Source organism: Nansenia antarctica, assembly GCF_963989245.1.
Source record: "Nansenia antarctica genome assembly, chromosome: 14".
Lineage (NCBI taxonomy): Eukaryota > Metazoa > Chordata > Actinopteri > Argentiniformes > Microstomatidae > Nansenia > Nansenia antarctica.
Window position 1 is genome coordinate 18,506,270 of NC_137684.1, and position 13,869 is coordinate 18,520,138.

At 41.4% G+C, this 13,869-nt stretch overlaps 1 protein-coding gene across 1 annotated transcript in view; it reads right to left on the minus strand.

Annotated features, from left to right (window-relative positions):
• Nucleotides 1-13,566, minus strand: part of LOC308170554 (NT-3 growth factor receptor-like) — a gene marked incomplete at both ends in the record, with an annotated part of 166,090 nt that extends 152,524 nt beyond the window's left edge. Inside the window, one exon of the mRNA XM_080545352.1 lies at nucleotides 13,325-13,566. Coding sequence (XP_080401478.1) covers nucleotides 13,325-13,566 — 242 coding nt within the window. The remainder of the gene's footprint in view (nucleotides 1-13,324) is intronic.
• Nucleotides 13,567-13,869: the final 303 nt, after the last annotated feature.

Sequence of the window (13,869 nt, forward strand, 5' to 3'; positions counted from 1 at the left end):
GTGCGTGTGTGTGTGCGTGTGCGTGTGTGTGTGTGTATTACATGAGGTGCATGCTTATTGAGAGGGCTGTATGAATATCTTTGACTATGCTGAGAATGAGGCCACAAGCACTGCTGAATCCTCTCTATAGACTTGCCATCAGCATACCTTCCCCAGGAGCCTGTAAAATAGCTTTTTCCACCATGCCGCAGTCGTGAGCCTGGCTTTTATTCAATCTCCTCTACACACACACACACACACACACACACACACACACACACACACACACACACACACACACACACACACACACACACACACACACACACACATCCGTGCTCCACTACTGCTTTTACCTAATCAGTCCTTACAGAGAGGCACTGACATACACTGTGATCCCTGGCACCCCACTGGAAAGTATAGTAATGAACACTGGTAACCCAGCGTCCGAGCCTAGTGTTTTAATATAGGTGTGAAGCAGTGCATTGGGAGTTGATGTCACCTAGCAGCATTTGTATAGTAGAGTTTAGTGCTACGCACACACATACACACAGTTCATAAAGAATGTGTTGGAATACTGATCTATTAAATGACACTTCCATCTGGATCTGGCCCTTGGAGTAACACAAATAGATTTCCAGGTGAATCTTAAATCGTTTGTGATTTTTTTGCAATTTAGCGCAGAAACACGAGGTCTCGGGTGTTATCCACCTTTAATCGATTGGCTGAAGAGAAGTGTGATTACATTATAACCTCCATTTCCTCATGTATTGATGTATGGGTCAAACAGAGCATCCAGACCCTCCTCACTCCGTATGCACTCTAAACCCAATCACACATTTGATTTGATATTACAGATGGAGTCTAATTTGTGAAATGATTTTCAGTTAATAGTCATCCCTCCTTTTTCACACACCGTAATGTTCAACTGCCAAATAGAATAATGAAAATGTGGTGTAATGTACAGAGCTCCCAGCTTACCCGTGCTGAGACTGTTATTGCAAATATAATGACTCAAAGGCAAAAAAATGTAATCAGTATTCTTAAATGTAATAGCATATTTTATTATTTGGGTTTTTAAACATTTAAAAAGTAATTTGAATCAGAGTCTAATTACCCTCTCAAACATCCCATTGGGTGACACAGTTGTAATTATTTAGGAAATGGTAACAGTGCAGAGCACTCTAAGTATCCAAAGCAATTATGAATTAATTAAAACAAGATATCCTGTATTTGTGATTCATGAGTGAACCTGAACTAAATATTCACTGTGTGATGCGGCTGCACCCCTATCCGTTCCACACACACACAAAAAAACAGTAATTATGTCAAATTACTCCAATAATTATAAAAATGTTACTTATAAAGGCTTGACAGGACAATACAAGAAAAGACAGTAAAAGAAAAGAACACCTTGGGATTTTTGCTTGGAATAAGAACACTGCAGAAGATACTAGCTATGAATATTACATGAGGAAGACTCAGGCTTGCAAATGAGAGACGGTACAACACTTGAACTCAGGCAAGCAGGGAAACAGACAGAACGCCTCAGTTACTGTAGACAGACAGTGACACTATCTGATGATACAGAGGCGCATACAGTACAGCAGCAAAGGCTAAGGCAGCGTTTTTTTCATTCTAGAACATGGCAAAATGAGACAAACGAACCACAACATTTGCATTTACCAAACGAAACATTGAGTTTGCAGTCGGACTGACAGTAACGTATTGTTTGATTTTGGGATAGATAAGAGGTAGCAGTTAAACATTCACTGATGTAGTATGTCACACGAGGACAAAGGCTAAACGTCTAAGGCTAAAAGTCACTGGAAAAAACCCTGAGGCATCAGAAGAATATGACTAAAACAGCAAGTGTCGTTTGCTAATAAACCCCAGTATTGAGGACAGCTCACTTTCTGGAATTCATTTGAATCTCAAATGAACTACTGTATATCTAGCCTATAGATGTAGCCCTTTTATCATCAAAGGATCATTGGTAACGTTTTATCAAAAGCCCCTCTATTTACATCGACAGTATATGGAGGTAACAGCATAACGACATGATAACACTTTAACCAGTTATCAAATATCGATATCAAATAGATGAATAGTGGTAATAGGACTGTTAGATCATCAAACCATCATAATATGAAACCGGAGAACTGTATGTACCTGTGTGGCTAAGAAGACCTTTCCTATTTCCTAATATTGTTTCCCGTATAGGCACACCTCTCAAGTTAAGATGACGTTAGCGAGTGGGGGGCGTGGTAGCTGAAGGACCATTTCTTCTTGCGTGTCGAGAAGGAGAGTGTGAAGAGCAGAGGATGGAGAGGAGTGTGTGTGTGTGTGTGTGTGTGTGTGTGTGTCAAACTCATGTTTAAATGACAGGAGGAGAGAGTGGGAGGGGGTTGCTGAGGGAGGATCTCGTTATGCATGCAGGGGACACGAAGCTTGTCCTGGGCTCATTAAAACCCACCTCACAGCCAACACTCTCGCAGACTCCCTACACACCCTCTGTGTGGCTTCACTTCCTGCTTCTAGATCTGTTGGTTGCATTCTGCGGATGCAGATTAGTCAAGGAAGTTGCTATAATATGGCTATAACAATGATATAGTAATGCTTTAATATGATATGGATGAGAGAGGGCACTTGAGTAAACGAACAGTAAAACCTCTTATCAGAATAACATTATATTCTGTCAGGGAGAGATGTTTGTTACAATATATGGCGAGATACTGTATATGAAACATACTGTATGGAAAATGATACTTGTTAAGCTACTATAAGCAGCTGGGCAATTAGACTTTCAATCGCTGGACTGATCCTTGGCCAGTGTTGGCCGCCTGCCAAAAATGTATTCCATATATGAAATAGAAGCTTCAGGATTTGTTCAACAGCTGGAAACGCTTTTAATTAACAAGAAAAACACTTTCCTCCTTAGAAATTGCAAAAAAGAATGAAATGGGTATAGACAGAAAGAAACCGTTATAAAGAGACACTCTTGGTTTGGCATCTGCCACCAGTATCATACCCTACTATACCATCGATCTCACAGCAGGAGGCATGCAGTCTTCTTAATTCATACCTCTGCCCAAACAAACAAAATAGCCTAATATCTATTCCAATCCCACTGTTTCTCTCAAAAGTACCGTATATCTTTTTGTATTCATCTTTTTATGAGGGATACACATATAAATACTGAAGTATACAATGACAAATGTTTCCCTTTTTTCGGGGGGGGTAATTACACGAATATTCCCAGAGATTCCCAGAGACAACAAGATCAGCAGAACTTTGTCTCTGTATAGAAAAGAACAATACCGCTACAGTATATCTTAATGCTGCTGCAATCCCAACCGTTCTTAAGAAAGAGACCCGGCCTCCTTGAGACTCCCCCCCGTCCCCCGTCCCCCCCCCATCTGAATGCGAAGGAGGCAGTGTGAGTCGGGACAGAGGAGAGAGCAGCTAGGCTGAGAGCTGAGCAGGTGCCTCCTGAGATTATTCCAGAGGCTGGGTGAAACCTGCTCTCTTGTTTACCCCCCATTCGCTACTGTAGCTCTCTGTGAATACCAATGAGCATCCGCTGAGCCAAGGGAGTGTCTACACAGGTAGCTACCACAGATGCTAGTACGGTACCCAGCATCTTAGAGTTTCCATATAAAACAGAGCCTATTAGACACACCGTTTGCAATGTATCTTGGCACACCCCCAGTGAAAGTATGCAGCACTAACTTGAAAGTGTAATAGAAAGAAAATGTTGAAAGAAAAAGTAGATAATGTTGTATGAAAACTGCGTCTTTCATATATTTTTGAAAGGTAATAGTACTGATGGCAATAAGCCATTGGTATTAATGCTCATAAACTCCCTTTCCTGAACTACCTTAACTTCTCGCCTATTCCTGCAAAGCGTCCAATTTTTCCATCCACACCTGAAAGTGTTAGTATACGGGTCAGTCGGGAGTCATTTCAGAGATGTGCTAAAATCTGTATAAAACCACGAGGGCCCAGGCAAGCAAGCATGTAGAGTGGATTGAAGGCTGTGGCAGGCACAGCAAATGCCAATCTTGTGGACCGGCCGACACCCTTCAGCTGGCAGTTGCCAACTAAACCAAGAAATGAACTGCTCAGGATCATTCACTGCAGTCTATCAGGCGTTTCATTACCCATGCAATGAATGAAATATCAGCAAGAACCAGGAGAGAGTGAGAGGAAGAGTGAGAGAGAGGGAGAGAGAGAGAGAGAGAGACAGAGACAGAGACAGAGACAGAGACAGAGACAGAGACAGAGACAGAGACAGAGACAAAGACAGAGACAGAGACAGAGACAGACAGAGAGAAGGAAAGAGGGTCTGAAAACTAAACAAAACAAAGACATTGCTTCATTCATATTGATGATGAATTCAGTCATATTGAAACGTTGAATATTGCATTCTCTTAATTAAATCGGTCATTTAGTTTCATTGTTATTGCATAAGATTTACAGACCTACATTTTCTATTAAGATCCAGAAAGATGAAAGTACAAGGACACAAGGAATGAATCCCCATCCAGTCGTCTCATGGACAATCTATTACAATAGCTGTCACATGAAATGGAAAAATGTAGATATAGAAGGATCCATGATAAAAGAGTATTAAAAAAAGAGAATAAAACACTGGGTAACAGCTGAAGATATACAATGTGTTAGGGAGCAGAGGGATTGATCAATATTTCAGCGTGGTCTGTAGACAGTGTTTGAAAGGGAAGCTCTTCAGAGAGACCAGACTGCGTTTGTAGATGATACAGCAGCAGCAGGATGTGTGTGTGTGTGTGTGTGTGTGTGTGTGTGTGTGTGTGTGTGTGTGTGTGTGTGTGTGGGTGTGCGTGCATGTGTGCATGGGTGTGTGTACATGCATGGGTGTGTGTAGTGGGTGGGAAGAAGGCGGTAGCGATATCACCTACGTATCCACAGTGAAACCAGTATTGAATAAAGTTGGACTGAATCAAGCAAACCAAACTCAAACTGTAAATCGTCTTTGAAGTGTAATAGATGAATGTATGTTCTTGTTCCCCCTTGTGCTGTTTCCTTAAATTACAACAGTAAAAGGAAGCACATAGAGTAGGCCTACTGTACAGATCACCAGGCTGGTGAATCATATATATATATATATTAATATCCCTAATATTATTAGGAAAATACTCATACACAGATTTATCACAGAAGCCTCTGGACTATTAGAAGAAAGAATCCACTAAAAGGACACTGAATGTAGGCAAAGTAGCCAAAGTAACAGTGAACAGTTAATCTAGACTCGAGTAAGCCTGATTGTTGATCTCTGCCTGATTCCATTCATTCAGTCTGTAAACAGCCAATCAAATGAAGGAACTTAAGTTGTACCAGAGTGATTCTCAGCAGAAAGGGGGGGGGGGGGGGTTGGCGCGGGGGAGCTGGCTGCGTATTCTGTGTCTCGCTACTCAGCTCACCAGGAGGGCTGGCATGTACAAATTGTCTCTTGGTGCTCTGTTTGGCTGCTGCTGATACCCAACTCCTATTCATTCCAGTGAAAATGTGTTCCCAGTCATCAGATGGTGTGTTGGTTGGTTGCAGACGTGTGAATGCTGTATTTCCTACTGTTGAATAGATCTGTCAAGGATTCGGTCGTTCATCTTGTCTCTACGCAGCAGGGGATGGCAGCTGGCATATGATGCGCGCACCGTAGAAGTCAGAGATCAATGTTACTAGCATTGATCATGTTGATGAGCAGGTAGGGAAGCAACTACAGTGGCATAAAGACCATTATTGTGCGTGCGGTTCAGTGTATTGGAGGACTCGTCTCAGGAACTCCAATGTACAGTAATAACTTTAGCTCTGTAAAATGTAGGGTCCATGCGTAGGTTCATTGTGTACAGTTCACATCCTTTTCAGAGCAATTTCCTGTGTTCTATACGGGAGGAAGGAAATTGTCCCGGAGATCAATACTATACAATGCCAAGCAATATATTGCATAAGACAACATCCATTCTGTTGCAGTGAGAAGATGAGATGATCTCACTTTATAGAGTGGCAAGCCAATGGTTTTACTATACACTACTTCCATACACGTACACAAGCAAGCACACACACACATACACACACACACACACACACACACACACAATACCGATGACATTGACTTGTCACGCACATACTGTACATGTGATTTGGGACTATAATATTAGAGCCTCATTTACCATTAGCCATTGATGTCTGTCATTATCATTGTCATAAGCAGCCTTATCTTCCACATTATGAACTAAAGAGGTCACGTAAATGAGTGTGTAGTTCCACACCAATGGGGACAGCTGGGATAATGGACTGTACAAAACACTACCTCTGGCCATGGTAAAAAATCCATAATTTCACTAAGAGAGGACAGGGGAGTACTTTATGATTTTTTTTGTTGTCATTTAAAAGGGGACAAAATGGGAACTAATGTTATTGGATTTTTTTATGTATAATATGCAGGGTCAGCCATGCATGCATTTTCCACACCGCTGGGGACGGTGAAGACAAAGCTTTTTAAGCTGCCAAGGTCATCAGGAAGGTCATGGTACTGTACTGACCAGTGTCAAAGTTAACAAACCATTTTAAACAATGACAACGATTTTCTTATCATAAGAAAAAAGATATTTCCTTCTTTTACTCATCCCACTGTATAAGAGAAGAGTAGAGTAGAGTAGAGTAGAGTAGAGTAGAATAGAGTAGAGTAGAGTAGAGTAGAGTAGAGTAGAGTAGAGTAGAGTAGAGTAGAATAGCATAGAATAGAGTAGAGTAGAGTAGAGTAGAGTAGAGTAGAGTAGAGTAGAATAGAGTAGAGTAGAATAGAGTAGAGTAGAGTAGAGTAAAGTAGAGTAGAGAAGAGTAGAGTAGAGTAGAGTATAGTAGAGTAGAGTAGAGTAGAGTAGAATAGAGTAGAGTAGAGTAGAATAGAGTAGAGTAGAGTAGAGTAGAATAGAGTAGAGTAGAGTAGAGTAGAGTAGAGTAGAGTAGAATAGCATAGAATAGAGTAGAGTAGAGTAGAGTAGAGTAGAGTAGAATAGAGTAGAATAGAGTAGAGTAGAGAGTAGAGTAGAATAGAGTAGAGTAGAGTAGAGTAGAGTAGAGTAGAGTAAAGTAGAGTAGAGAAGAGTAGAGTAGAGTAGAGTAGAGTAGAGTAGAGCAGAGTAGAATAGAGTAGAGTAGAGTAGAGTAGAGTAGAGTAGAGTAGAGTAGAGTAGAGTAGAGTAGAATAGAGTAGAGTAGAGTAGAGTAGAGTAGAATAGAGTAGAGTAGAGTAGAGTAGAGTAGAGTAGAGTAGAATAGAGTAGAGTAGAGTAGAGCAGAGCAGAGCAGAGCAGAGCAGAGCAGAGCAGAGTAGAGTCGAGTCGAGTCGAGTCGAGTCGAGTCGAGTCGAGTCGAGTAGAATAGAATAGTGGCTTCCTTCCTCTCTTCCAGTGCACATTACCCTTACCACAGCTTAGGCTGCGACTGTAAGCCCATAGGAAAGGCTAAACGCCTCCCGTTGGAAACATGTGAAGTGTGATTGTGTGATTTCTGACGTTATCTTGTCAGCTGACATTTGATGGAGTGTGCTGGGTTTCTGCATGACTGGCAAGGTGCCGCCAGTGGTCACAATTCTCTCCAGCAAGGATCATTCGATTGAGCTCAGAAACAGAGATGGCGGCAAATATAGATCTGGATCTAGTAAAGGGAAAGCTGAGGCTGAAGAGTTTTATATGCCATTTGGAGACAATTTAGCTCCCAGATCAAACTGGCTGATCTCTTTAAATGGGCCTCTGCGCAAGGTAGGGGATGCCCCCTTTGGTTTAAACATCTATTCAGATGTGTCTAGCGTTGCGTAGTATGTACTTCTGCACTATGTAGTATGCATTTCTTGGTTTAAAATGATCTGGACTCAGATACAATAGCATGGGCCAGAGCTGAGGTGTCTAGAGACCCTTGACATAGTGTGCTGCAACATGATACTGTTTATACATTACACATCAGTCAGTATGTGAATATTATTTTACCAGGAGGTTGAGTTGGAGATTACTGCCTTGTTTAGATTAGATTAGATTAGATTAGATTAAACTTTATTGTCATTGCACTAGTACTGAGACAACGAAATGTAGCTTGGCATCTACCCAGATGCAAATAGTGGTAAAGACATTATATTCTAGACAGTGCGTGGTATTACAGTATAAGGCATTACAGTGAGTATAAATAAATGAATATAATAAGTGAAGATTAATACACGAGATTAATATCAATATGAAATGTACAGTTGACAGGCAATGGTCTTGAGGTATGTTACATATTTGTAAGATCTACAATTAGAGCCCAATTTATGATCAAAAAATGATCAAGCTAAATTTAAGTCCTGAGTGTGCAGCCAGTAGAGGTATGGGAGGAGAAGACACTGATACTGGGAGTCAATGTCCCTCTTGTTGGGGGATGGATGGGGGGCAGCAGGCAGGTGGTGGCTGGGCTACTGACGGGATGCTGAGTTCAGCAGAGTAACAGCTGCAGGGAAGAAGCTGTTCCTGAGCCTGCTGGTGTGGGAACGGACACTCCTGTACCGCCACATCCCCCCCCCTGGATCGGAGGAGGGTAAACAGTCTGTGGCTGGAAGTTGAAGTTGAAGTTGACTAGAAGTTGACTAGGATCCCAGGAGACAGACGGGCTTTCTTTTAGTCTCCTTAGGAAGTATAGACGCTGCTGTGCCTTTTTGACCAGGCTGGAGGAGTTAAGGGTCCAAGAGAGGTCCGTGTAAATATCCAATACACTGTTATTGATGGGGATGCAACTGAATTTCTCATTCCAATTTCCTTCTATTTCCTTTAAGATAAAAAAAAAACGAGTTTGATCATCTAGTAAGCCACATTATCATAAATCCTTTGGAACCCTCCAGCTATTGTCTGATTATGTGGAAGCAATCAAGTAAAACAAGACATCAGAACAAGCTATGAGCCGCAGGGCAGGCACCAGTAAAAAAATAAAAATACGCTGAATATAAATTAAGAACCTATGAAAAGTATTTCTCTGTTGAATAAAGAATGCGTTTAAACAACCTTGGCAGGAACAGGCTTTCCATGGCTTTCCATGTTATATATCCTGCCTGTTGTTTAATAATGTCTGATTTAAAAGAAGTTCCTGTCTCTCTCTCTCTCTCTCTCTCTCTCTCTCTCTCTCTCTCCCTCTCTCTCTCCCTCTCTCTCTCTCTCTCTCTCTCTCTCTCTCTCTCCCTCTCTCTCTCTCTCCCTCTCTCTCTCTCTCTCTCTCCCTCTCTCTCTCTAAAGCACAGCATGAAGGTGTGGGAGGAGTGAGGTCATTCACAGAGGAAGCACACAGTCATTGCAAGGCCATGTCTTCGGTGAAAATATGCTCCTATTCTATTAATTCAAATAACAAAAACATGATTACTACTCGCATGTATGATGATAGATGCTGTAACATTGGAGAGTATATTTGTGTTCTAGAAAAGTGTAATATCAATGAAATGTTTTATTCATTATCCTGAACACTGACTGTGGTATACCATCAGGGAGGGACAGTAAGAAATTGCCCTGCCTTATACAGACCACTGCCTTACTAAGTAGTGAGAAAAGATCATTAACCTAATGGAGACTCCTGAAGGAAATAAATGGTCTTTGCTTAGGGCACTACAATAATCAGACCAGGTGGAGAAGGGAGACAAATAGCCTTTGTATGGTAAATATGCAAAGTGATAGATAATACCAAGAAAAGATAGCACATAATGACATAGCTTCAATGTCCTTGTATTTCAAGGATTGTGTAATATTAAAACATTTATAGCCCTTATACATCGTTAGAAATATGTGTCATTTATCATGTATACTTACTCATAAATTTAGCCTCCTTTCATTTTATCTTGGATGCACAGTGATGGAGAGAAATGCTGCATAACATTAAAGAGACAGCACAAAACGGAGCACATGTTGCCATTTGGGTTGTCAATAGATGTGATTTCCCTGTAATTACTGATCTGTGATATTGGGGGGGTGTGGGGGGGGGGGGGTGTACACTGGACACTGGTCAAACAGCTAAAATGCCAAAGCTTGTAAGTTGACACGATTGAAGCCCCTCTAAGAGTGTAATTTCTCTGCTCATTGTCCATACACATCAGTCCCCAGTCTAATCCTCCTCTTCAAACACACTTGTGGTTTCACTGAATTGAAAATCCCCGTAAGGATTATACCTCTTTCAAACATGTTCTGGAAGCCAGAGCATTCAGTACCTCATTACCAGTAAGCCTAACAATGATGGAGAAAGCCGGAACACTCCAAACAACCATGCCATGACCATGAGTCTCCACACATACCATATACACCACCATTTGCAGGGGACTGTTATGTGATCCTGGCGACAAAGTGAATCGTTGGGGCCTAATGCAACATCTCATGTCTTGTCTCTTGACATCTAGTGAAGGACGAATCATAGAAAGGCCATGGTACTGTAGGTAATGAACTAGTCTGATGATTAATATAATGCAATGCTTTGATTGACTTAGCAAGCTTAATTAATGGTGACAATTCAATCATAGCCTTCAAAATATATCGTCAGTGGTTTCTATAAAGTGAAGGCATCTGCAGTGCCTTACGTTAATTGGGGTCATCAAACTAACACGCCAGGGGAAATATACATTGGTAGGGCTGGCCTTTTTAACAATACGTTTGTTACATAACTCTTGACAGTGATTCATGGTTGGCATTACAACCTAAAATAACCAACACAAATCACCCCCATGTGAGTGTTTTGGTTATGGCCTATTTTTTTTATTTTTTTTTACAATTCGTTTAATGGAATACATTATGAAAAATGTATAGACGAAAGACGAAAGGACTTCAGTCTCAAGGTGCTTCTCACTTCAAAATCCTGCCTCTAGGCTACACGGCCCGCACCCAAGTGCTGTACTCTCTAGCATAGCATAGAGTACAGCACAGTGTTTTATTTGTATAGTATAGTATAGTGGATAGTGTACATAGCCTTTATTTATGTAAACCAGCTCTTTTCCCTTCTTGTTTTTAGTTTTTTTTTTTCTAGCACCAGGGGAGCCCCCCCTCCCAAATTTCGTTGTTTGGTACCTGTACTATATCAATGACAATAAAGACCATTCATTCATTCATTCATTCATTCAAAATCCTGCCTCTAGGCTACACGGCCCGCACCCGAGTCAGTGTGAGGAGGGAGCTGTCCAGTGATAAGGGGGTGCTGACTCCAACACGTAGCCTATAGACGCTCACCGTAGCGAGCGTGTGCAATGCGGTTGTTTGCACATCGCTCCACAAAGATCCCGTCGTAACGGACAAAGAATAGGTCTTAACATTCTGATTCTAGAACAAGCTGCCCCCGTATTATATTAATACAAAAGGGACGCGCCAATATTAATGATCAAGAGTTCTCTCAATCCATTTCTGTAAAGGACAGCCAGCATCCCCTCTAGTGGCCTAGGCGAGAGAGAGGAGGAGGCGCGCTGAAATGAGTATACTAGAGAAACAGGACAACTCGTGACGTTAGAATTATACGGTTCTATCTCCATTTTTGTCAAAATTGAGTTTTTTACATAAGCTGATCCATTAGGTGTTTATTAATGCCTGTGTGGTGTTATTTTTTTAAAATGTTGACATTTTTGAGTTAGTAATTCATAAAATACAAAGGTTCCATCTCACAAAACATAATGGAATGTAAAAACTTTGACACTCAATATCTCTGAACTGCCCTAAACGGAGATAGAACCTTATAATTCTAAACGGAGATAGAACCTTATACTTCTACGCCCACGAACTACAAAGACAATAAGCGTATCTATTATTTGAAAAATCATGGTGACATAGGATTAATTTAGATGGTCATAATGTTTTGCGTCGCTATGAAACGTGTGATCTGGCCTGTAGGCCCACATGTTGGCTACTTAAGAACACCAACTCATCCCACTTCTCAGACTATGGGAATTGAGTGGATTCAGTGCAAAACAGAGAGGTTGTCAACTTGTCACGACACCCTCGTTCTTGGCAAATGTCAATAAAGTATCGCCAATGAATTGGGGTTTTGTTTCCACAAAATAGTCTCTTAAGCATGAAACTTTACGCCTGGGATCCAATATCACTTTTTCAGTAATGGGTATTTGATAATCTCGTTCCTTTATCTCGGGTGGTAGGCCTACACTTGTTTTAATTTCGAATCACGTCGAGGTGAATGCAAGCGGGTTCAATCTGAATTCACCGTGCTGTGAGTGAGTGAGAGCGCAAATGGCTTACAATTCTAGCCGTGAGGGGAGACGCGGTTTCTCCAGCCTTGGAGAGGAAAGTATGTCATCAGTGTCCATGCTCAATGTTTTATCAAGACATGACTTACAGTCCAAACATACTTTCCATCGAGAATCAACAAGAGGGGAAACCTTTTGGTTAGCACACTTTACTTCACATGACCGGCTGGACTTGGGTTTTCGTGCGTGTGCGTAATCAGAATATCGATACCCCAAAATTCAGAGTGGATCCTACAAGAGAGCTGATTTCACAAACTTGACTGTCAAGTTCAACCTAATCGAACGAAAAAACGGAGAAGCAGACTCATAATATTGAATAACGCCTTAAAATGAAATAAGACTGTAATCCATGATAATTCGGGGGGGTTTTAAGTGGAGAATGATTGCTAGGTAAACATAAATGTGTTTAATTATTTCAGTAAGCGAAGCACAAGGTAACCAACCAACGTTAGATATAAATTATTCTGAGGATCCCTGACATGAATACAAAGTAGCTTTAAAAAAAAAAAAACTGAAGCAGAGGCGCCTCTCCAGAGATGTGATTAGATTTGGATGCATTTCATCAAGTGCTTTACGGATATTGCTTCTTATAAATATATCTAGCGTTTGATTTCTTTAAGCTGAACCTATATAGCCCCGCATAAATGCAGGTTTTCATAAAGACGTAAGATTAATTTGAAGTATAGCTGGGAGATTGCGGGGTTTGGGGGCTTTGAGGCCAATGCACCAACAGGTATATTTGCTCAATAGCATCACATACACACACGGCATTCTAACAAATAAATGCCTAGTCGCAAAGCCTTACAGCTAGTGTGACTGAAATAACTGTATGGAATGGTTCATCTTTCTTGAGGGGAAAATATAGGCCTAAAGTGGATATGGCCTATAGTAGGGAACTATTTAGACTCCACTGAATGTCTGCATGACTTTAGCTGGACACGGGTTTGCATTCTGAACGTGTAACGTAGGCTATAGCACCTGTGCGAATAACGGACATAGCCTACAAAACATGGGTCGTTTGGATACACACAGGCACGGGACACCACTATTGGGCGCACTTACATTGAAGTGATGTTCTTGAAAAAATCCTCGATGCTGTTATTTCCATTGCTCCCCGTGTCTTGCAGCGCCAGCAGGGGAAAGAATCTCCCATTGTCGGACTTATTGCAATAGATCTCTGTTGTGGAGCAAGTGCACGTCGGCGGGCAGTCCAGCATAGAGCTCCATAGGTAGTCCTGAAAGACGCTCAAAAGCAACAATACCCTCCACCAGCAAATTCGTGGCGGAATGAAAAATAAATCCATGATTCAAAGTTTTGGGGATGAATATCCTTGTGCAGGTTTTGAATGAGTCCTGCCTGACTATGCCGATTGTGTAGTGCGTGTGTGCGCGCGCGGGTGTGTGAATATGAATATGTGTAGGTATGTCAAATTGATACGAATGGGGTAATAATGTCCATCTAAGAGAAGAAGACGAGGAAACAGGGGGAAATACTCCGTTCGAGAAGAAAATGTTGGAAAATCAGTAGTCCAGGTTTCCCCTCCTCACTAGACTGCATGGTAGATGTGGTTACCCTGTGTTCATGCTCATGCCGTTAGTTCCAGGTT